General features: G+C 49.1%; 1 protein-coding gene across 1 annotated transcript in view; it reads right to left on the reverse strand.

The window, feature by feature from the left end:
- Nucleotides 1-25,443, reverse strand: part of EEF2K (eukaryotic elongation factor 2 kinase) — a 59,133-nt gene that overhangs the window by 23,451 nt on the left and 10,239 nt on the right. The window contains exons 2-4 of the mRNA XM_060172829.1: nt 21,252-21,537; nt 9,959-10,059; nt 2,282-2,342 (exon numbers count right to left, since the gene is read on the reverse strand). Of these exons, the coding sequence (XP_060028812.1) occupies nt 2,282-2,342; nt 9,959-10,059; nt 21,252-21,491 (402 nt within the window). The 5' untranslated portion in view covers nt 21,492-21,537. The remainder of the gene's footprint in view (nt 1-2,281; nt 2,343-9,958; nt 10,060-21,251; nt 21,538-25,443) is intronic.

Raw genomic sequence — 25,443 nt, forward strand, 5'->3', positions numbered from 1 at the left:
AAATGGGTGCCCTAGATGTCCCCTGGGTCCCCAAATCCCTGCATCCTCCCTTCTGACACCCTGGCACCAAAGTCTGACAGACTTCCCAGCTCAAGGCTGCAGGAACGTTGAGATTATCCCCATTTTCCACCCAAGCTGGGTGGAAGGTCCCCAAGTGAAGATGAGGATGATACTGGGATGGAGGAGAGAGAGGATGTTGATCTTTTGTATGGTTCTCTTATTTTTGATGTTGTTTATTTCTGCTCTAATTTTAGTGATTTCCATCCTTCTGGTTGCTTTAGGGTTCCTTTGTTCCTCTTCCTCTAAGTCCTTAAGGCGTGCAGTAAGGTCGTTTATTTGAGCTTTTTTTTTTTTTTAAATATTTATTTTATTTATTTATTCCCTTTTGTTGCCCTTGTTTTATTGTTGTAGTTATTATTGTTGTTGTCATTGTTGTTGGATAGGACAGAGAGAAATGGAGAGAGGAGGGGAGGACAGAGAGGAGGAGAGAAAGACAGACACCTGCAGACCTGCTTCACCGCCTGTGAAGCGACTCCCCTGCAGGTGGGGAGCCGGGGTTCGAACCGGGATCCTTATGCCGGTCCTTGTGCTTTGCACCACCTGCGCTTAACCGGCTGCGCTACAGCCCGACTCCCTTATTTGAGCTTTTTCTTGTTCTCTAGTATGTGACTGTATGGCTATGAGTTTCCCTCTCAATGCTGCTTTAGCTGTGTCCCAGAGAGAGAATGTTCAAGGGTATTTTTGCAACCCTGTCTTTAAGGGAAAGAAGGCAGAAATAATGTGAATGCTTGTCCACAGTGCCTGGCTACATCAGTCACATCTATCCATTTGAGGGAATGCTAGACAGGAGTGGACATGGACAAATTACAGTTCTAGTAAAGACACATGCAAACCTCACAGGTCAGATGTGGAGGGAAAAAAAGCATTTGCAAAAATAATATACAGAATGGGGACTACAATCAATACTGCTGTATTAGACACTGAAAAGGTTGCTAAGAGAACAAGCTGGGAGGCAGCATAATGGTTCTGCAAAAGACTCCTATGCCAAAACTTGGAAGCAACCCAGATATCCAACAACAGATGCAGCTAAAAAGAAAAGAAAAAAAAAAAAAAACTACGCTGTGGTATATATAAACATGATGGAATACTATTCAGCTGTTAAAAACGATGAGGTCATCTCCTTTGTATCATCTTGGATGGAACTTGAAGGCATCATGTTCAGTGAGATAAGCCAAAAAGAGAAGGGCAAATACAGAATGATCTCAGGGGGGCTGGGAGGTGGCACACTGGCTTAAGTGTATACAGTGCGTAGCACAAGGACCCGCGCAAAGGTATCAGTTCGAGCCCCTGGCACCCCACCTGCAGGTAGAGAGGGTCGCTTCACAAGTGGTAAAGTAGGTCTGCAAATATCTATCTTTCTCCTTCTCTATCTTTCCCTCCCCTCTCAATTTCTCTCTGTCCTATCAAAAAAAAAAAAAAAAAAAAAAAAAGGCCTCCAGGAGCAGGGGATTTGTAGTATACCCACCAAGCCCCAGCGATGATCCTGGAGGCAAAAAATAAAAGGAGGGAAAAAATCAGAATGATCTCACTTACAAGCGGGGCTGAACAAATAGGGGCAGAGGAGGTGACCCAAGATTAAACATGCATTGGGCATGGTGTTTTGCATCAAAGCAAAGGACTCTGGGGAAAGAGGGCTAGGGAGGGGTTGTAGAGAACCCTGGAGTCCTGGAGCATAATGAAATGGTACCCGTATGTCAATGGCTGCATGGTAAACCATTACCCCTGTGACAAAAATGATTTAAGAGGGGGTCAGGCAGTAGCACAGCGGGTTGAGTGCACGTGGCACAAAGCGCAAGGACCAGAGTAAGGATCCTAATTCGAGCCCCCGGCTCCCTACCTGCAGGGAGTCGCTTCACAAGCGGTGAAGCAGGTCTGCAGGTGTCTATCTTTCTCTCCCTCTTTCTGTCTTCCCCTCCTCTCTCCATTTCTCTCTGTCCTATCCAACAACGAGTGACATCAACAACAATAATGACCACAAGGTTACAACAACCAGGGCAACAAAGGGGGAAAAAAATGGCCTCCAGGAGCAATGGATTCAAGGTGCAGGCACTGAGCCCAGCAATAACCCTGGAGGCAAAAAAAAAAAAAAAAAAGATTTAAGAAAGGAAAGGGAAAGATGAAGGGAAGGAGTCAAGTAGGTGTGGAGAGGAGGGAACAGGCTCTGAAGCTAGTCACAGAAACCCTATGCAGCCTGACCTCCTGGGCTGGAGGCTCTTCTCACCTGAGACGCCATCTTGATCACAACCTCGTCTTCTCGCCACTCCCCGGTGACAGCATTGTACCTGCAAAGGCCAGAAACCACATGAGATCCTGTCATTCGCCGACTGAAAATAAGCAATGGCTAGAGCACTGGACTCTATTTTATTTATTCCCTTTTGTTGCCCTAGTTGTTTTATTGTTGTTGTCGTTGTTGGATAGGACAGAGAGAAATGGAGAGAGGAGGGGAAGACAGAGAGGGGGAAAGAAAGACAGACACCTGCAGACCTGCTTCACCACCTGTGAAGCGACTCCCCTGCAGGTGGGGAGCCGCGGGCTCGAACCGGGATCTTTACGCCTGTCCTTACGCTTTGCGCCACGTGCGCTTAACCCGCTGCACTACCGCCCGACTCCCTGAGCACTGGACTCTAAAGCATGAGGTCCTGAGTTAAATTCACAGCATCAGGTGTGCCAGAGTGATGCTCTGATTCTCTTCCTCCTCCTCCTTTCTCTTACAAAAAAAAAAAAAGACCTGGGGGTCAGGTGGTGGCGCACCAGGTTAAACACACATGGTGCAAAGTGCAAGGATCCCAGTTCAAGCCCCCGCCACCCCACTTGCAGGGGAGAGCTGCTTCTCAAGAAGTGAAGCAGATCTGCAGGTGTCTTTCTCTCTCTCCCATCTCTCCTCCTCCTCTTTAAATTTCTCTCTGTCCTATCCAGTAAAACAGAAATAATAGCCACCAGGACCAGTGGATTTGTAGTGCTGGCACCGAGCCCCAGCAATAACCCTGGAGGCAAAAAAAAAAAAAAAAAAAAAAAAAGACCTTTCTGGGAATCAAGTTCTCTCTACCCAGGTCCAGCCAGGCTAGGTTTTTGGGCAATTCTCCTTCCTCCCAGACACCACCACACTGCTCTTCCTCGCTACAGACAATGTCCCCCAGCACCAGGGTTATTAGTGGGGCTCGGAGCCTGCACGATGAATCCACTGTTCCAGGAGTGAACTATTTTTATTCTTTATTAGATAGGACAGAGAGAAACTGGAGGGGAGGAGAAGACAGAGGAAGAGAGACAAGAGTTTCTCTTGCGCAGGTGAGGGCTGGGGGGCTTGAACCTGGGTCCTTGAGCACGGTAGTGTGGGTGTTAAAGTGGGTGTGACACCCAGTTTTGTTTTGTTTTTTTACCACAATAACACCCAACTCTGATTGATGGTGTTGCTGCGAACTGAACCTAGGACCTCGGAGTCTCAGGCACGTAAGTCTTTCGCAGAAGCACTAAGCTGTCTCCCCAGCCCTTCTCTAACCCTTGTAACGGTGCTATGAATGGCTGTTTTCTGTCTGCATGTGACTGCACAGATGCAGGCCTGGGTCTGCCTTGTTCACTGCTGGGCCTGGTGCTCAATAAACACACCTGTGAATGAGTGAATCTCCCCCTTACAACCGCTCTCTCTGAGTCATGAAAGGAGCGTCCTAGGGTGGAGGCAGCAGTGCCTTCAATCCTGTCTGATGCCTTGACAAGACCCACCCGTCCCAGGAAGCTGGGAACGTTCCCGAGCAGGCAGGAGTCCGGGAGGGTCCTGCCTCTGAATTCAGCCCGGGAAGGTGTGGCCAGACACCTCCCCCTGCAATGCTGTGAAAGGACCTTTCTAACTTTCTTTTCCCAGAAATCTTCTCTTCCAGAGCAAATCTGCCTCCAGGCCTGGCTGGGCCTCAGCAGGTTCGTCTGGTAGAAAGTTCCACAGCTCAGCAAAATCCGCAAGACGTTCAAAACCTCCCTAGGGGCTGAAGTGTTCTCAGCCCTAAAAGGGGCCACCTCCACTCTGCAGTGGGGACAGACTCTAGAAAGCTCGATCTTGTTGGCGTCTGCACTCTCTTTAGGGAACCAAGCAGAGGCTTGACCATGAACCTCCCTCAGGCCCAGAGAGGAGCTGCAAATTCCCAGCTGCAAGTTTATGATCACTATGCTCAGTAGAGAACAGCAATACCTAGTGATGTGTTCTGGGACATGGTGCAGAGGATAAGGCATTGGACTCTCAAGCATGAGGTTGTTGAATTCAATCCCCGGCAGGATATGTAACAGGGTGATGTCTGGTTTGCTCTCTCTCTCTCTCTCTCTCTCTCTCTCTCTCCTACTAGCTTTCTCATGAATAAATAAATGAAATTAAAAAAGAAAAAATGGAATCCCCGGTGTTCTTATTATGACACAGCAGACACCAAGATAAAGAAGCAGGGAGGGTAGACAGCAAAGAGCTTTAGGTAAGAGGACTTCATGGGCTCTCAGGTCCCAGGTTCAACTCCCAGCACTACTGTAAGCCAAAGTGCTCTCTGGTAGAAAAAAAAAAAAAAAGATAGATAGATAGATAGGCAGATAAATAAATACATAAAAATCCCTTCACCTCCAAAACAGAATGAAAGCTGGGGCCAGGAGATAGCTTACTCGGTAGAGCGCACACTTTACCACGAGCAAGGCGCTGGGTTCAAGCCCCTAGCAGCACATGGAAGCACCATGTGTGGCATCTGAGAAAGCTTCGCGATCTCTGGAGGACAACTGTGGTGTCTCTCCTTCTCTCTCTCTCTCTCTCTTAAACATCTTTTGATGTATGTATGTGTGTATTTAATTCAGGGGGAGATAGCATAATGGTTATGTAAACAGACTCTCATGGATGAAGTTCTGAGGTCCCAGGTTCAATCCCCAGCACCACCATACGCCAGAGCTAAATAGAGCTTTGGTAAAAAAAAATAATAAAAAAAAAGTTAACTGTTTATTTACTATAGAGAATAGAGAAGCAGAGAGATCGAGAGAGAAGGGGGAGACACAAAGGGTCTGTGTCTGCAAAGAAACCTGCAGCCCAGCTTCACCACTCATGATGCTTCCTTCCTGCAGATGGGGGCCAGGGGCTTGAACCCAGATCCTTGATCAACATAACAGGTGGGCTCACCAGGGTGCACCACCCACCCAGCCCCTTCACCCTCTCTGTCTTGAATATAAAAAGGCATGGTGGAACCTCGATGGTACAAAGCCACATCGGCAAGAAAAAAAAAAATTGGAAGTTGAGAAGTTATCATAGATGAGGAGGAAGTGGGGGGGGGAGGGGGACAAGGGCCAGTAGTCTTTTGGCCAGGGCTGCTCCATGACCATGGAGTGCTCACAACCGGAAGGTCTGGTATCTCTCACTGCACTGGACTCCTGCCCACACGGTGGTCTCTTCCTGTCAGAGAGCCGCTCAGCTCTGGCTGCTGGCTGTACCCCGTATCAATTCTGGGACCTCTCGAGTGCCAGTCCTGTGCTGTCTCCTCAGCCCTGTTCTCACGACTCGAAGGTCTCTTTCTGGCAGCTCACCGTCTCTGTCACACTCAATGAAGGTGCTGACACCTTTCAGACATGACTCTACCCGACACACAGCAGACTGCAGTGCTGTGCAAATGTAATTGTTGTTTATTTATTTCATTGCCACTGGGCTTATCGTGGGGACTTGCTGCCACCATGAGGAATCCACCATTCCCACACACAGGGTGCTTAGACAGAGGTCTCCAATCAACCTCTGCACAGCCCTGTGAGATGACAACTCTTCTTCTCCCGTGCGGGAAACTGAGGTTGAGGGTGGTGAAGTGTCCTGTCTGAGAGCCTAAATTCAAACCTAGGAAGGCTGTGTTCTGACCCAGTCTGGCTATAACAACCCCCTGCCTCCCAAATACCTGCTCGTACCAGAGTCCTTGAGAAACTGAGAGTGGGTGGCAGGGATGTGGTACAGTGAATAAAGCTTTGGACTCTGAAGCCTGAGGCCCCAAGTTTGATCTCTGGCACTGTTCAGCTCTGGTTTATTTATGGTACTGCAGAGGACTGAACCTGGAAAATTGGATCCTCAGGCATGAAAGTCTTTCTGCAGAACTATCATGCTCTCTCTCTTTCTCTCTCACCCTAAATAAATCTTATTTAAAAGGGGGGGCAGGTGGCAGCACACCTAGTTAAGTACGCACATTGCAGTGCACAAGGACCCAGGTTCAAGCCCCTGGTCCCTACCTGCAGGGGAAAGCTTCACAAGTGGTGAAGCAGTGTTGCAACTGTCTCTCTGTCTCTCTTCCTCTCTATCACCCCAGTCCCTCTCAATTTCTGATGGTCTCTATCCAATAACTATATAAAGATAATAAAAATTTTTTTAAAAAAGAGGCAGGATAGTGGTCTGGGAGGTGGTGCACTAGCTAGAGTGCTGGACTTGGAAACACTGAGGTCTTGAATTAGATCCCTGGCACCATACATGCCAGAATGATGTTCTGGTGTCTCCCTCTCATATCGATAAATAAATGAATCAGGGGGCCCGGTGGTGGTGCACCCAGTTAAGTGCACATAGTACCATAAGCAAGGAGCTGGGTTTGAGCCCCTGCTCCCCACCTGCAGGGGGAAGCTTCACAAGAGGTAAAGCAGGTCTGCAGGTGTCTACCTTTCTCTTTCCCTCTCTATCTCCCTCTGCTCTCTTAATTTCTCTCCATCCTATTAAGTAAAATAGTAAAAAAAGAAAGAAAAAGGAAAAAAAAAAAAGGTCATCAGGAGCAGTGGATTCATAGTGCTGGCATTGGGGGTCCCAGCAACAATCTTGGAGGCCAAAAAAAAAAAAAAGAATAAGGTGTCAGAGATAGCATAATGGTTCTGCAAAGAGATTCTTATGCCTGAGGCTCCAAAGTCTCAGGTTCAGTCCCCTGCACTACCATAATCCCAGAGCTGAATAGTGCTCTGGTAAAATAAATAATCTTTAATTAAAATAAACAGAAATGGAGGGAGTTGGGCAGTAGCACAGCGGGTTAAGCGCAGGTGGCGCTAAGTGCAAGGACTGGCGCTAAGGATCCCGGTTCGACCCCTGGCTCCCACTTACAGGGGGTTCGCTTCACAGGCGGTAAAGCAGGTCTGCAGGTGTCTATCTTTCTCTCCCCCTCTCTGTCTCCCCCTCCTCTCTCCATTTCTCTCTGTCCTATCCAACAACAACGACATCAATAACAACTACAATAAAACAACAAGGGCAACAAAAGGGAATAAATATTTTTTAAAAACCTTAAAAAAAAACAAGGGCAACAAGAGGGAAAACAAATAATAAAAAAAAGAAAAATATATAGACAAGTAAATAAATAATTAAAAAAATAAAAAATAAAAAAACAGAAATGGAGGTGGCTCAGTAGGTAAAGCACAGGGCAGGGTGGGGACAGAGAGCATAATGATTATGTAAAGAGACTCTCATGCCTGAGGCCCTGAAGTCCCAGGTTTAATCCCCCACACCACCATAAGCCAGAGCTGAGCTATGCTCTGGTGAAATAAATAAATAAATAATCCTTAATTAAAATAAACAGGAGTGGAGGTGGCTCAGTGGGTAAAGCACAGGACTTCTACCCATGAGATCCTGGCTAGATCTTTGGCACATGTCAGTGTGGGCCAGGGCTCTGGCCCTCTCATTTGAAACAAGCCAATAAATCCTTAAACAAATAAACACAGACAACCAGGGGTGGAGGAGGAAGTCCCTGGAGAAGTGATTCTTCACTGCCTGTCCTCTCTCCGCTGCTGCTCACTCCAGCAGGGAAATAAACAGTGTGGGCGGGTCCCTGGTCCCAGCTCCCTGTGGCGCTGGCTCGGGGACACAGTGCCAGCCCAGCACGTGCCCTGTGTCACCAGCCAGCTGCCACGCTGCCCTCACGAGCAGGAAGGGCCCAAGCCCTTGCTCTGTGCCCCACAGTGCTGAGCCCGCACCAGGATGTGGGCTCCCCATGCCAGACCCTAAGCCATCTGCGTGCAGCGGAAGACCAGGTGCACAGCAGCTCCTGTCTGCCGAGCTTCTGCCCCCCTTCTCCTAACAGCACCCCCGGTTTTCCTGAGGGGAAATCAGCAGCCTCTATTCTCAGCCTATGAGTGTCACTGACCCCTCTGGCTGGTGGCATGTGACCGAGGTCTTGCTCCCTGGCACAAAGATGGCTGCAACCTAAGCCAGGCCAGTGACACTCAAATATGGAGTCACTGCTCCAAAAGTCTGAGTGGGAGGCCTGGGAGCAGGTGTGGTGGTTAGAGCACTGCCCTTCAAAGCACAAGGTCCCGGGTTCCATCCCTGGCACTGCATGTGCCAGTGATGCTCTGGTTCTCTCCCACCCACCCCCCTCCAGGCCACCTCTCTTTCTCTCCCCCCCAATATCAAAATTTTTATTTTATTTTTTTATTATTTTTTTTACCAGAGCTACTGCTCAGCTATGGCTTATGGTGGTGTGGGGGGATTAAACCTGGGACTTTGGAGCCTCAGGCACAAATGTCTCTTTGCATAACCATTATGCTATCTACCCCTTAATAAATAAATCTTTTTTTTTTTTTTCTTACAGGGGCCAAGAAGTAGTTCAGCAGTAGAGCATATGCCTTGTATACACAAGGTCCTGGGTTCGAGACCCCACAGTGCATAAAGTGGCAGGGTGGTGCCCTGGTCTCTGCCTTTAAATAATTTTTTAAATAAAACTTTCTCAAGAGAGCTAGGTGCCAGTGACTGAACCTGGGACCTTAGAGTCTCAGGCAGAATCACCATCAGTCAGAGCTGAGTAGTGCCCTGGTAAAAATACATAAATAAAAGAAATTAATTTAAATTAAATAAACAAACAGGAGTAAATGGAAATATGTGTGCGCAATTTTCTGAGGCAGCCCTCAAGAGCTCCTCTAAGGGTAAAGGGAACAGACACTTGATTCCTTCTTCAGGTTTTTTTTTTGTTTTTTGTTTTTTTGGGCAGTGTTAGGGCCTCATGCATATGCAACCTTATTACTCCAGAATGATTTTTTTCATTTTTTAAAAAAGATTTTATGTATTTATTCATGAGAAATGATAGGAGAGAGAGAAAGAACCAGACATCACTCTGGTACATGTGCTGCCGGGGATTGAACTCAGGACCTCATGCTTGAAAGTCCAAAGTCTTATCCACTGCACCACCTCCCAGACCATTCATTTTGTTTTAATTAAAATTATCTTTATTTTATTTATTGGATAGGAAACAGCCAGAAATCAAGAGGAAAGGGGGTGAGAGAGAGGAAGAGAGACAGAGAGACACCTGTAACACTGCTTCACCACTCAAAGCTTTCCCCCTGCAGGGAGGACTGGGGGCTCGAACCTGGGTCCTTGTACATTGCGATATATAAGCTCAAGCAGGTTTGCCACCACCCAGTCCCAACTTTTCCATTCTTTACATCTCTTAGAGAGAGAAGTGTTGGTCATTACGCCAGGTCCCCTGCATTGCTTGACTCTGTGGTCTATTTTCATAATCATTGTTTTGCCTGAGACCCGCCCTGCCTGTAGGGTATTGGTTTAATCCCCACTGGCTAGAACCTTCACAACAGCTGCTATGGAGCTCTTTTTCTCTACCCCCTCCCCTAGCCATTTCCTTTCCCCACTTGGCACTTCTGTTTCAAAAGATATGAAGGCGTTGTTTCTGATCAATAAAGGCATTGCACTACTTTTCCACTCAGCCACGAGTTCCTGGTCTCTTCTCTCCGGCAACGCTAGCCCGGCATCTTGGCACCCAACACGACAAAAAACAGAGACACGCCATCACTAGAGCTTCCCCAGGTGCTATGGCACTCACAGGTGGTACCAGACACACGCTCCCTCCTGGGTGAGTCCATCCCTTGTCACCCAGGGCACCTAGGTCTCCCTGACTGTGGGCAGAAGCAGAGCAGATTCTGAGGACCCTTTGCTGACCTGTGACGCGTGGCGCTCTCTGTAGCAATTTCCTCCAGGTGGAACTCGGCCCAGGGGTCAGGCATGTGCTTCGCCTTCTCGATGGCATGCTTCCAGGCTTCCTGCGGGAGGCAAGGGGCATGTCAGCCACCGGCAGGAACTTCCGGGGAAGGGCAGCCCAGCCCCTCCTGCCCCGAGACCCCCCCAGACCACAGCATCAGAGAGCAACAGCCCCCCTGAAGTGCCCAAAAGGCCCACTCTGCTCTCAGCTGGGCACAGCCTTCTGGGGGAGGAGCAAACTCTTTACAGAGCCCAAGAAGAAACACACAGGGGCCCGGCAGTGGTGCACCTGGCCAAGCACACAGGTATCACCGTGCACAAGCTGTCTCTCTCTCTCTCTCTGCCCTCTCAATTTCTGTTTTATCAGATAAAACAGGGGGAGACAAAAGGGAAAATATGGCCACTGGGAGTGGTGGAGTCGTAGTGCCAACACCGAACCCAAGTGATGACCCTGGAGGCTATAAAAAAAAGGGGGGGGAGGGTGGTAGCGCAGCGGGTTAAGTGCACATGGAGTAAAGCGCAAGGACCGACATAAGGATCATGGTTTGAGCCCCTGGCTCCCCACCTGCAGAGTCGCTTCACAGGCGGTGAAGCAGGTCTGCAGGTGTCTGTCTTTCTCTCCTCCTCTCTGTCTTCCCCTCCTCTCTCCATTTCTCTCTGTCCTATCCAACAACAACAGCAATAACACCAATGGCAACAAAATGGAAAAAATGGCCTCCAGGAGCAGTGGATTGGTAGCGTAGGCACTGAGCCCCAGTGATAATCCTGGAGGCAATAAATAAATAAAATAAAAAAGAAGCAGCATAGAGCACAGAGACAAACCCAAACCACCTGGCCTGTCATCAGGTGAGTGGTGAGAGAGCCTTGTCCCCTCACACACCCTGGTTCAGATGTCAGAAAAGCCAATGCTCTCTTTTTTTAATCTTTTAAGCATTATTTACTTTTAAATATTTTTATTTAATTACTTTGGCTAGAGACAGAGAGAAATTGAGAAGGGAGAGATAGAGAAAGAGAAGGGGAGAGGGAGAGGGAAAGAGAGAGAGAGGGAGACCTGCAGATCTGTTTCACCACTAGTGAAGCCTCCCCCCTGCAGGTAAACTGGAGGCTTGAACCCAGGTCCTCACAGACTGTAATACGTGCACTCTACCAGGTGTGACAGAGAGGGATGGGGGAGACAGACAGACAGAGAGACACCTGCAGCATTGCTTCATCACTCCTGAAGCTCTCCCCCTGCAGGTGGGGACTGGGGACCTGAACCCAAGTGTTTGTACTCCACTGGGTGTGCCCAGCCCAGAAGGGTCAATACTCTTACGCCTGCTAACAGCAAGCGCTGGTTGGCTGAGGTGTGAGTGGAGGGGTCTCCTCCGTGGTGTGAAGCTCTCCTAAAAACAAGCCTCAGCGCACCCAGGGTGGGTGATGCTCTTCTTGCTTTGGACCCAGAGATTTGCCTTCGAGGAACATAGACTCACTCAGTACCTCAGTACAGCCAGGCATGTGCCCTACCTGGGAGCTCTCTCTCCCGCCCTCTGCTCCTTTCTGAAAGGTCCATTTTATTGCTTTTCTAACCCCAACTCTGGAATTCCTCCCTGACTTTAAACTAACACTCTGACACCCTCCTCAGTAGGTGGGCAACCCCCTGCCTCTCTCTCTCTCTTCAGAGGCTGGGAATGATGGTGGGGGCAGGCCAGGGCCTGTTCTCTCTTCTTCTAGCGTTTGCCCTTCTTCCGTAGCCAGTCAACAGCGTCAGGTTGAGCCTGATGTAAAGTTTCGAGACCTCCTTTGAATCTGGACAGGTGGCAGTCGTTGACTATGTGGGTCATAGTCTGTCTGGAGCCGCAGGGGCAGTTCGGGTCGTCTCTGGCTCCCCAGCGATGGAACATAGCGGCGCACCGGCCATGGCCTGTTCGATAGCGACTGCCTGTTCCCTTATATAGGGCCTCATGTTTGCAAGGCCTGTATCCCACTGAGGAGCTACCTCCCTGGAAATTCCTTTTTTTTTTTTTTTTGCTCATTTCCTGGAGAACCTAAACTTCCAGAGCTGCTGAAACACTGACTGGGAGGGGCCGGGTGGTGGCACAACGGGTCGAGCACACAGGTTACATTGCGTAAGGGCCTGGGTTTGAGTCCCTGGTCCCCACCTGCAGGGGGAAAGTGGTTTCACAAGTGGTGAAACAGGGCTGGGGGTGTCTCTCTGTCTCTCTCCCTCTCTATCACCCCCTTCCCTCTTGACTTCTGGCTGTCTCTATCCAATAAATAAATGAAGGTAATTAAAAAATAAAAGGGCTTGCTTGGATAGTGTGCTGCTGTGCCCAGGTGTGTGACCCTCTGAGTTTTGAGCTTCAAGCCTGTTCCTCACGACACTGCAGGAAGTTTCTGTGTTGTGGTCTCTCTCTCTCTCTCTAGTCAAAACAAAAAACAAAAGACAAAACCCAACAAACTAACATGAATCTGAATTCACACCTTTAGTCCCTTCCTGAGTCAGAGGCGGGCAGGCAGTGGACCAGATACCGGGCACCACAGGCTTGAGGGACAGCAGCCCCAGGTCTCACCCCCAGTCCCCAGAGACATCTCCGCAGGGGCCAGTTTCCCTCGGGTCCTAACAGGACAACTCTGTGCCCTGGTGACTCAACTGACCCCAGAGAAAAAGAGCAAAAACATGAAGGCTGTGTACACGCTCCTTTCCCGCAAACAAAACACTCAAAAAACCCAGAAGGCCTAGACGGCTCAGGTCCTGCACAGGCCATCCACGCTGAGTGATTCTCACCAGGCTTTACGGAGCTCTCCCTCAGCTCTTTCACTTGTTTTTTTTTTTTTTTTTAATTAATTTTTAATAAAGACATAAATCACACTGTCAGGGGTCGGGCGTAAGTGCACGTGGTGCAAAGCACAAGGACCGGTGTAAGGATCCCGGTTCGAGCCCCCGGCTCCCCACCTGCAGGGGAGTCGCTTCACAGGCGGTGAAGCAGGTTTGCAGGTGTCTGTCTTTCTCTCCCCCTCTGTCTTCCCCTCCTCCCTCCATTTCTCTCTGTCCTAACCAACAACGAATGACATCAACAATAATGACCACAACAAGGCTACAACAATAGGGGCAACAAAAAAAAATTTAAAAAAACAAAAAATAATAATAATAAGGGCAACAAAACGGGGGAAAAATGGCCTCCAGGAGTAGTGGATTCATGGTGCAGGCACTGAGCCCCAGCAATAACCCTGGAGACAAACAAAAAAGAAAAAGAAAAAGAAAAAAAAATCACATTGTCAACATAACTTACATTCTTGTAGGAGAGTGAGTTCATGGAGCTTGATGCTTTATTTAAAAATCTGAACTTATTGAGAGTCAGGCTGTAGCGCAGTGGGTTAAGCACAGGTGGCGCTAAGCTCAAGGACAGGCATTGGGATCCCGGTTCGAGCCCCCCGCTCCCCACCTGCAAAGGGAGTCGCTTCACAGGTAGTGAAGCAGGTCTGCAGGTGTCTATCTTTCTCACCCCCTCTCTGTCTTCCCCTCCTCTCTCCATTTCTCTCTGTCCTATCCAACAACGATGAGAACAATAATAACTATAACAATAAAACAACAAGGGCAACAAAAGGGAATAAATATTTTTTTAAAAAAGAAATACTTTAAAAAAAATCTAAACTTATTTCCCACAGACACCAAGTGTCAGATCTGATTATTGGGAAAAGTGGTGGCTGAATAGATGACATAGTGGTTCTGGAAAGGTTTTCTTTTCTTTTTTTTCTTTTCAATTTTTTTGAGTACCTTTATTTATTTATTGGCTAGAGACAGCCAGAAATCGAGAGAGAAGGGGGATAGAGAAGAAGAGAGACAGAGACACCTGCAGCCCTGCTTCACCACTTGCAAAGCACCACGTCCCCCCGCAGGTGGAGACCGGGGACTCGAACCTGCATCCTGGTGCACTGTAACATGTGCGCCCATGCAGGTGCACCACCACCTGGCTCCTGGAAAAGATTTTCATGCCTGAGGGGCTTAAGTCCCAGGTTCAATCCTCTGCACTACCATAAGCCAGAGCTGAATAGTGTTTTCATAGAAAGAGAGAGAGAAAAAGAAAGAAAGAAAGAGGGAGTCAGGAGGTAGCGCAGCAAGCTAAGCGCACGAGGCGCAAAGCGCAAGGACCAGCATAAGGATCCCAGTTTGAGCCCCCGGCTCCCCACCTGCAGGGGAGTCTCTTGACAAGTGGTGAAGCAGGTCTGCGGGTGTCTATCTTTTTCTCCCCCTCTCTGTCTTCCCCTCCTCTCTCCATTTCTCTCCATCCTATCCAACAAGGGCAACAAAAGGAAATAAATACTTTAAAATTTTTTTAAAAGAAAAAGAAAGGAAGGGAGAAAGAACAGAAGGAAGAAAGAAATGAATGGAAGGAGATTGGCCAGTTCAAGTCCACCCAGAGATGCAAAAACAAGCAAAAAAAAAAAAAAAACCTGCTCTCAGGGGCCAGGCTGTGACACACCTGATTAAGCACGCACATTACAGTGCACAAGGACCCAGGTTCAAGCCCCTGGTCCCCACCTGCAGAGGGAAAGCTTCAAAGCTTTCAAAGCATGGCTCCAGGTGTCTTTCTGTATCTCTCTCTCTCTATCTCCTCCTCCCCCCCTGATTCTCTGTCTCTCTCCAATAATAAATAAATTAAAAAAAAAAACCCTGCTCTTAAAATACTAAAGTTGAAAGTGGAAGTTCTAACTCCTTCCTCTGAAAGCCACGGCTGGGACAGTAACCTGAAGGCTTCCTCTTGTGACTTGCTGAGCGTGTGTTTGGAGCAAAGCAGCAATGCAGAGAGTGGGGGAACACAGCACAATGGTCATGCAAAGGACTCTCACGCCTGAGGCTCTAGCTCCCAGGTTCAATCCCCAGCACCACCTTCCGCCAGTGAGCTGAGCAGTGCTCTGGCAAAAGGAAAGAAAGGGAAAAGAAAAGAAACAAATTGACAAACAGCAAAGGGGGCGCCCACGTTCTGTTCTGCCTCCCGCTTCGCTTCTCCCCACCTGTGCGCTGTGTCATGGCGGCCTTCCCGTGTCACCTGTCCAAGCACGAGGCTGGGCGCACCTGACAGCCCACAGCCCTCCCCGCATGGCTGCGGAGCACACAATGGTATAAATGTACCCGAAGGTATTTGTTTAACCTCAGATGGACATTTGGGCGTCTAGCCATGATTTCCTAGTACAAACAGGGTGAGAGTGAACACCTGCCCCTATCTGAATCCTTGAGCACCTGGGCACCATCTTGGGCGGACCTATTTCTTGGATGTGTAGTTGGCTGGGTAATATTGAAAACTCCAGTCAGTGAGAGCTCAGCTAGCAGAGGGCAACAAACTGAGGCTCCTGGGTCACTCCTTGGTGCTGCATGTATCAGAGGGGTGTTTTCTCTCTCTCTCTCTCTTTCCCTCCCTATGGAGTAACACAAAACAAATCTTAAGGGCTGGGGAGACAGCATAATGGTTATGCAAAAGCCTTTCAAGCTTGAGGCTCTGCGGTTACAGGTTTAATCCCCAGCCCTATGATAACTGAGCAGTGTTCTGGTGTGTAAAAATAAATAAAATCTTAAAAAAATTAAAATTTCTGGGGTCGGGCGGTAGTGCAGTGGGTTAAGCGCACATGGCACAAAGCACAAGGACTGGCAGAAGGTTCGAGCCCCCGGCTCCCCATCTGCAGGGGAGTCGCTTCACAGGCGGTGAAGCAGGTCTGCAGGTGTCTTTCTCTCCCCCTCTGTCTTCCCCTCCTCTCTCCATTTCTCTCTGTCCTATCCAACAACGACAACATCAATAACAACTACAACAATGAAAAACAAGGACAACAAAAAAAGTAAACAAATAAATAAAAATGTTTAAAAATTAATGATAATTCCAATTTAGAAACTTAAAGTGTTTCTCCAAGAAGATTCTTCTAAGTGATATGCAAATTGTTAGGAGACCAATCAGCTGGTGGCATCCCTGATGTTACCATGCTCAAGGACTGGAGTTCAAGACCCCCGCCCGCCCGCAGTGGGGAAGCTTCACAAGTGGTGAAGTGGTGCTACGGGTCTCTTTCTCTCTCTTTCCCTCTCTATCCCCCACCCCCAATTTCTTTCCTGTCAAAAAAAAAATGTGTTAACACAGGGGCAGGTGGTGGCACACCCACTAGGGCACACATGTTACCACATACAAGGGTCAGGGTTTGAGCCCCCGATTCCCCCCCTCCAGGGGAGGAGCTTTATAAGCAGTGAAGCAGTGCTACAGGACTCTCTCTCTCTCTCTCTCTCTCTCTCTCTCCCTTCCTCTCTCTCTCTCTCTCCCTTTTACCACAAAAGAAAAGGGAGGAGGGAGGCCACTGGGAGCAATGGAATGGAGCAGGCACGGAGCCCCAGCGATAACCCCGGCGGCAAAGAAAGAGGAAAACAAAGGAATAGTAACACAAACATCATAAATCCACAAGTGCGCTGTAACAGCTGCAGAATGACCCACGGCGGGGCCTGCTGACTCAGCCCTTCACCCGCCCTCCCTGGCCAGTCTCCCAGCCGGCCACCAGCAGCGAGATGTGTGTACAAGTGAAAGGCTTTCTCAATTTCTGTACTTTAGGAAATAAAAGAAAACAAACAGACTAAAACAACAACAAAAACACGCTGTCTCCTCTCGCATCTCACTCGCCTGGTGGGGACAACTCTGTCCCTCCCCAGGAAGACATGCTCAGTACTCCATGTCTGTATGGTGCCCTAATCCCTCCTAGAGACAATACAGCTCTCCAGCTGCCCCTCTAGTCCAGGGGCTCAGCAGGCCTGCAGGTGGCGCAGCTGTAGAGCTCTGGACTTGTAAGCGTGAGGTCCTAAATTCAATCCCAGGCACCAGATGTGCCAGGATGCTGCTCCAGCTGCCACCCCGAGCCCCACCCCCGGCACATACCTATCTGTGAGCTAGATCTTCAGAAAGGTGACTCAAATGGCCCCTCAGCCAACCAAAGACAGCGACCCCACCCACTGGATGAGGCTTATCAACAGAAATCAACTCCTGGCTGTCCTAAGTGGCACCAACGCCAACACTCCCTCAAGGAAAAAAGCCATTTCAGAGAGTGCCGAGTTGGTATAGTGGCTCTGCCTGTGGACTCTGAGGCAGACAGGGCTTCAGGTTCAAAGCCTGTCCTCCCCAGAAGCCGGTGGTTCACTGCTCTGGGGAAAAAAAAAAAGACTTTAGGGGAAGTCGGGAGGTAGCGGAGCGGGTTAAGCACAGGTGGTGCAAAGCACAAGGAACGGAAGAAGGATCCCGGTTCGAGCCCCCGGCTCCCCACCTGCAGGGCATCACTTCACAGGCGGTGAAGCAGGTCTGCAGGTGTCTATCTTTCTCTCCCCTTTCTGTCTTCCCCTCCTCTCTCCATTTTCCTCTGTCCTATCTAACAACATCAATAACTACAACAATAACACAACAAGGGCAACAAAAGGGAATAAATAAATATTTAAAAAAAGAAAAGAAAGAGACTGTGATTTTCCAATCATGCAGGTGCAGAGCCCCAGTGCTGACCCTGGTGTCAAAATAATCTAAAGCTTTCCCCCTTCATTAGTCAATTTATTTTTTAAAATAATTTTTTTTTTTTTTAGACTTAATTTTTTTATTATCTTTATTTATTGGATAGAGACAGCCAGAAATTGAGAGGAGGAGGGGAGATAGGGAGAGAGACAGAGAGACACCTGCAGCACTGCTTCACCACTCGAAAAGCTTTCCCCCTGCAGGTGGGGACTGGGGGCTTGAACCTGGGTCCTTGTGCACTGTAACATGTGCGCTCAACCAGGTGTGCCACCACCTGGCCCCTTAAAATAATTTTTAAAAATTTATTTTCCCTTTTGTTGTCCTTGTTATTTAACATTGTTGTGGTTATTGATGTCATCGTTGTGGAATAGGACAGAGAGAAATGGAGAGAGGAGGGGAAGACAGAGAGAGGGAGAGAAAGATAGACACCTGCAGACCTGCTTCACCGCTTGTGAAGCGACTCCCCTGCAGGTGGGGAGCCGGGGGCTCGAACCGGGATCCTGATGCTGCCCTTGAGCTTTGCATGTGCTTAACTCTCTGCACCACTGCCCGACTCCCTCATTAGGCAATTTAAAACATGGGGTTAGGGGGACCTAGGTGGGCAGTTGGAAATGTGACACATGCACCAACTTCTGTATTTTACTGTCAACTGTAAACCATGAATCCCCCTAATAAAGAAAAAAGTAAAATGGGGCAGAGAGTAGACAGCATAATGGTTATGCAAAGAGACTCTCCTGCCTGAGGCTCCAAAGTCCCAGATTCAATCCCTGGCACTACCATAAGCCAGAGCTAAGAAGTGCTCTGGTAAAAAAAAAAAAAAAATCTAAACCACCTATTGCACGCACATGTTACAGTGCACAAGGAGCCAGGTTCGAATCCTCGGTCCCCATCTGCAGGGAGAAAGCTTCACAAGTGGTAAAGCAGGGCTGCGGGTGTCTCTCTCCCTCTCTATCACCCCCTTCCTCTCAATTTCTGGCTTTGTCTATTCATTAAATAAACAAAGATTTAAAAAAAAGAATAAAGAAAATGAACTAGAACGTGGAGCTACTTCCTATCTTATTCCAGAGAACACAAACACAGTGAAAAAGGGAAGCAACCAGTCCCGATCTGGAGATAACCGTCCCCCCGGAGGTGAGACTGTGCTTCCTTCCAGGCTTGGCGGCCTGAGTGCCTGCATGTCACATGGGCCGTCACTGTCCTCCAAGTGCTGCTATTTAGTTTTAACTCGGGGACAGACATCCTTTGTGATAAGCCTATAGAACACACTCTGGCCGGCTGCCTGCTATGCTGAGGGCGGGCCCTGGGGACGAGCAGACCAGCCCTGACAGCACAGCAGAACTCCTTCACCACGCACGCCCAGGAGCCAGCCGCAGGGCACCACCCAGGAGGACATTTTGCCTGCACAGCCCAGGCTGTCATGTTGATGGTGATAAAGGTTTGGGAACCTTCTGCTGTGAAGTTGCCTTGAGCAACAGGAAGGTCACGGCGCCAGCTTCGATCACCGGGGAGGGTGGGCAAAGACGGGCTACACTTCTGCCTGAAAGGCCACCAGCCAAGTGCAGGAAGTGGCATGGGATAGGCGGGTGCAGTGAGGCTGACTCAGAGCTCAGTACCTGGGAACGGACGCCTGGGGAATGCAGAGGAGACAGTCCCGGATGGGGGTCAGAAGCCAGGGCCTCCTGGAACAGCCCAGCCCACAGCTTCTACTAACGCCGAGGAGCAGGGGGACGGGCGGTGAAGGCAGGGAGGGTAGGGTCCCCTTCCACTCTTGGGGAGGGTTCTGACCTTTGCCCTGTTGTGGTGTGTTATAAGGAGGGGCTGTTGACTGATCTGCTTGGGATAAGTAAGGTCACCTCGTGCTTCACTTTCATATGCACATACAGTCATAAAAGTTTCTGGAACCTCCTGACCCAGAGCACCAGAGAACTCTGGTCTGAGGGGAAGCTGTCTTCAAGAACTAAAATAATTAATTTTCTCAGATCTCTTCTGAAGTGGTTACAGGCATCTGATTTATGGTACTGATGGACTGATGGGGGTGGTAATCAAAGGAGGCTAACAGGGCTGGGAAGACAGACAGCAGTAATGACTTTCATGCCTAGGCTCTAAGGTCCCAGGTTCAATGCCCAGCACCACCATATGCCAGAGCTGAGCAGTGCTCTGGGAAAAATGACAAAAGCAGAATCCACAGAACAAAAGTTACGATACCGCACTGTCGATTCTTTTCTCCCCGAGTTGTTATGCCAAAAGCCCAGGAATGTTCGCTTTGCCTCCTCTCCTGCACTCCAGCTTCGCCCTGGCTGCAGTACAGATCCCTGACCAGCCGGGGACCCTTCGATCCAGAGGAAGGATGCCCAACGGGGGACGCTTCCCACCCAAACCCACACAAAGGACATCTTATCTCGTACACACATCAGGATGAAAAAGACTTATCTCAGTGGCCACTGGCAGTCGTCAGCGCCACATACTGCATGTGCAGACAAGGGTGAGTCCCCAAGAATGACACCGTCACAATTTGCGGCGCTCACCAATATTTCCTGTTCTCCTCTGCTCCCTTTCTTATTGTATTTTTTAAATTAATTAATTAATTAATTAATTAATGTATTTATTTATTTGGGATAGAGATAGAGTGTGTGGTCCGGGAGGTGGCACAGTGGATAAAGCACTGGAATCTCAAGCAGGCGGTCCTCAGTTCAATCCCCAGCAGCATATGTACCAGAGTGATGTCTGGTTCTCTCTGTCTCTCCTATCTTTCTCATTAATAAATGAATAAAATCTTAAAAGAGAGAGAGAGACCCCCATCTGCAGGTGAGTCGCTTCACAAGTGGTGAAGCAGGTCTGCAGGTGTCTGTCTTTCTCTCCCCGTCTTCCCCTCCTCTCTCCATTTCTCTCTGTCTAACAATGACAACATCAATAACAACAACAACAATAATAACTACAACAACAATAAAACAAGGGCAACAAAAGGGAAAATAAATAAATATAAAAATTTTTTTTAAATTTTTTATTTTATTTATTCCCTTTTTGTTGCCCTTGTTTTATTGTTGTAGTTATTATTGTTGTTGGGTAGGACAGAGAGAAATGGAGAGAGGAGGGGAAGACAGAGAGGGGGAGAGAAAGACAGACACCTGCAGACCTGCTTCACCGCCTGTGAAGCGACTCCCCTGCAGGTGGGGAGCCGGGGGCTCAAACCGGGATCCTTCCTCCGGTCCTTGTGCTTTGTGCCATCTGCGCTTAACCCGCTGTGCTACCGCCTGACTCCCGGACATCTAATCTTTGATAAGGGGGCCCAAAGGATTAAATGGAAGAAGGAGGCTCTCTTCAATAAATGGTGCTGGGAAAACTGGGTTGTAACATGCAGAAAAATGAAATTGAACCACCTTATCTCACCAGAAACAAAAAATCAACTCCAAATGGATCAAGGACCTGGATGTCAGACCAGAAACTATCAAATACTTAGAGGAAAATATTGGTGGAACACTTTCCCACCTATACCTCAAGGACATCTTTGATGAAACAAACCCAACTGCAAGGAAGACTAAAGCAGAAGCAAACCAATGGGACTACATCAAATTGAAAAGCTTCTGCACATCCAAGGAAACTATTAAACAAAGAGACCCCTCACAGAATGGGAGAAGATCTTCACATGCCAAACATCAGACAAGAGACACAGGGGAGAGACCAACCAGCCCTCCCCCCGGCCCCCAGTACAAGAGACAGCTGAGCCGGGCTGGAGGGAGGGGCGTCTGGACACTCACCTTGAAGTGGAAGGAGCTGGCCGGGGAGCCACTGCTGCCATAGGGCTCACCCTTGTTCAAGCTGTTGTAGTAGTCGTTGACCTTGGAGTTGAGGACCTGGTGTGCCCTGGGGTCCTCAGTGATGGGGCAGATAAAGAACCCTTCTTCATCCTCGTCACTGTCGGTGTCAGGCTCCTCAGGCCCGGGGGCCCGGCCGCCGTCCACACCTTCCAGGCGGAAGATAAGGTCCTCGTCCGCCATGGTCCCAGGTGCCCCGTCCTTCCTGAGGGGCGCAGCAGAGGGGGACCTGCGGGGAGAACGGGAGCCTGAGTGCTGGGGCCACCAGCATCCCCCCCCAAAGTGAAAAGTACATGTTCTCTCTGGGAAAGCACTGGGCAGACGGCACGGGGGCACTTTTCAAAGGTGCTGATCAACCAGGTAATTCCACACGGAAGAACTCAGCACTGGGAACTGGCAGGAAAGCCAAGTACATGTCTCCTCAGCAGCTAGAGGGATCTGCTTCCCTTTCTTTCTTTCTTTCTTTTCTTTTTCTTATTATATTTATTTATTCCTTTCTGTTGCCCTTGTTTTATTGTTGTAGTTATTATTGTTGTTGTTATTGATGTCATTGTTGTTGGATAGGACAGAGAGAAATGGAGAGAGGAGGGGAAGACAGAGAGGGGGAGAGAAAGACAGACACCTGCAGACCTGCCTCACCACCTGTGAAGCGACTCCCCTGCAGGTGGGGAGCCGGGGGCTTGAACCGGGATCCTTACACTGGTCCTTGTGCTTTGCACCACATGCACTTAACCCGCTGTGCTACCACCCGACTCCATCTTTCTTTCTTTCTTTCTTTCTTTCTTTCTTTCTTTCTTTCTTTCTTTCTTTCTTTCCTTATTTTGTGGCAGTGGGGGCTCACACATACACTCCTCCCTGGCTGTTTTTATTTTATTTTTAAGATTTTTTTTATTTGTTTATTAATGAGAAAGATAGGAGAGAGAGAAAGAACGAGCCATCACTCTGGTACATGTGCTGCCAGGGATTGAACTCAGGACCTCATGCTTGAGAGTCTAGTGCCTTTGCCACTGTACCACCTCTCAGACCACTATTTTTATTTTTTTAAGTTTTATTTGTTAATGAGAAAGAGAGAAAGAGAGAGAACCAGAGCATCACTTTAACATATGGTATGCTGGGGACTGAACTTAAGACCTCAAGCTTTAGAGTCCAACACTTTATCCACTGTGCCTTGCACCACATCCTGGGCCACTTCCCTCTCCAGGGAGAGGGAGAGGGAGAGGGAGAGGGAGAGGGAGAGGGAGAGGGAGAGGGAGAGGGAGAGGGAGAGGGAGAGGGAGAAATCACAGCACTGTTCTACCATCCGTGGAGCTTCCCCAAGGTGGGTGGTGCTCCCATGTGGTGCCAGGGTTCCAACCTAGGGCGCTGCACATGGTAAAGCCCGCCCTCTACAGGGTGGGCTGTCTCCCAGTCCTTTTATTTATTTTTATTTAAATTTTTTTTATTCCCTTTATTTATTTATTGGATATAGACAGCCAGAAATCAAGTGGGAAGGGGGAGACAGAGAGGGAGAGAAACAGAGAGACATCTGTAGCCCTGTTTCACCACTCGTGAAATTTTCCCCCTGCAGGTGGGGACCAGGGGCTCGAACCTGGATCCTTGTGCATTGTAACATGTGCACTTAACCAGGTGTGCCACCACCCGGCCCCCCCAGGCCTTTTGTTTTATTTTTAGCCAAAGCACTGCTCAGCTCTGGCTTTTGGTGGTGTGGCTTCTGGTACCTATGAAAACCTTTTTCATAACCACTGTGCTCTCTCCTTGACCCTGACCTTTTCAATTATTATTATTTTTGGGGGGGGAGTAGAGAGACAAACCCAAGCACCTGTGATTTTCTTACAAAGTCAGGTATTGAGTCCTGGGCCTCACATGTACAAGGCATCATGTGAGAGAGAGAGAGAGAGAGAGAGAGAAAGAGAGAGAGAGACACGGAGAGAGATCTTTTCAGAAAACAAACCAAAGTTCCTCATCACCCTCCCACAACTTCCATGCACAATCTTAGCAAAGCCCCAGCAGCTGTTAAGGCCGCCAGTCTGCCTGTACCCCTCCAGCCCCCACCCACTTCAGTCCAGCCGCTGGCACCCCGTCGGTGTCCACGCCCGCCTCAGGGTCCTCGCTCTTGCTGTGCCCTGTGCCTGGCACAACCTGCCTGGCCTCACTGTCTATCTCTCACCATTCGGACCCCAGCTCAAAAGCTGCTTCTCTAGAGTCCTGCCAAGGTACCCACCCACCCCTGCTGAAACAGTCTCACAGGAGTGTGAGGCACAGAGGGGACTCTGGATCCCTGTCTCCAGAATGAGACGTGAACCCCAGAGTCACAGCAATGATGGGGGGGGGCAGGCGATCTCCAGGCCTCCACCCAGTACACGCCTATCACATGTCAAATTGAGATATCATGAAACTACACTCGGCCTTGCTTTGTACAATGCCTCCTTCCTTTCTTTGCTTCTTTTGCCTCCAGGGTTATTGCTGGGGCTTGATGCCTATACCACAAATCCACTGCTCCTGGAGGCTGTATTTTTTTTTTCCCCTTTTGTTGCCCTAGTTGTTTTATCATTGTTCTGATATTGTTATTGATGTCCTTGTGGTTGGATAGGACAGAGAGAAATGGAGAGAGGAGGGGAAGACAGAGATGGGGAAAGAAAGAGAGACACCTGCAGACCTGCTTCACCGCTTATGAAGTGACTCCCCTGAAGGAGGGGAGTGGGGGCTTGAACTGGGACCCTTGCACTGATCCTTGCGCTTTAGGCCACGTGCGCTTAAGCCACTGCGCTACCACCCAACCACCGTTCTTGCTGTTTTCTATTCTACTTAGCTCTTCTTGAAAAAAAAAACTATTTTGGATTTTTTTAAAAAGCTTTTTTAGGTAGTTGGGCGGTAGCGCAGCGGGTCAAGCGCACGTGGAGCAAAGCGCAAGGACCAGCGTAAGGATCCCGGTTCAAGCCCCCCCCCCCCCCCCCCCGGCTCCCCACCTGCAGGGGAGTCGCTGCATAGGAGGTGAAGCAGGTCTGCAGGTGTCTATCTTTCTCTCTGTCCCTCTCTGTCATCCCCTCCTCTCTCCATTTCTCTCTGTCCTATCCAACAACGACAACATCAATTACAACAACAATAATAAAAAACAACAGGGACAACAAAAAGGAAAATAAATAAATAAATATATATATATATTTTTTTTAAAAAAAGCTTTTTTAATGAGAAAGAAAGAGACAGCCAGATCACCAGTCTGGCATGAGTGATGCTGTGGGCTGAACGCAGGCTCTCAGGCTGCAGAGGAATCAACACTTTATCTACTGTACCGCCTCCAGGGCCGCTGAAGCGTCCTTCCATGCAGTGGGGGCCAGGCTCAAACCTGGGTCGTACACATGGCAGAGCAGCGTGCTACCCAAGTCAGTGATTTCACAGCCCCGGATTTATTTTTAACTCTAGGAGGCAGTGGAGAGAAGATGCCAGCACACCCTCCACTCTGTGCTAGTGAGCAAAGCCAGGGTCTTACTCACGCAAGTCCTAGGCTCTAACACAGGGCTCCCCCTCCCCCACTCTACGTCCTGTGTCTCTCAGCCTGCCTGCCTGCCTGCCCGTCTTCCCTTTCTCTCTCCTTTTACCAGAGCACTGCTCAGCCCTGGTTTAAGGTGGTGCAGGGGATAGGACCTCAGGCCTGAGAGTCTCTCTACATAAGCATTGTGCTATCTGCCTCCCTTTTTTTTTTCTTGCCTGCAGGGTTATTGGCACTACGAATCCACTGCTCCTGGAGGCCATTCCCCCCCCCCCCCCCGTTTTGTTGCTCTCCTTGTTGTATTTATTCTTATTGTTGTCATTGCTGTTGTTGTTGGATAGGACAGGGAGAAGTCGAGAGAGGAGGGGAAGACAGAGAGGGGGAGAGAAAGACAGACACCTGCAGACCTGCTTCACCGCCTGTGAAGCGACGCCCCTGCAGGTGGGGAGCCGGGGGCTCAAACTGGGATCCTTACACCGGTCCTTGCGCTTTGTGCATGTATGTTTAACCCACTGCGCTACCGCCCGCTCCCTCCCTCTGTTATTTTAATGAGAAAGATACAGAAAGACTGGAGCCCTGCTCAGCTCTGGCTGATGGTGGTACTAGGGACTGAACCTGGAGCCTTGGAGCCTCAGGCATGAAAGTCTT

The sequence above is a fragment of the Erinaceus europaeus genome, chromosome 15 (genome assembly GCF_950295315.1).
Source record: "Erinaceus europaeus chromosome 15, mEriEur2.1, whole genome shotgun sequence".
In the NCBI taxonomy this organism is placed as follows: domain Eukaryota; kingdom Metazoa; phylum Chordata; class Mammalia; order Eulipotyphla; family Erinaceidae; genus Erinaceus; species Erinaceus europaeus.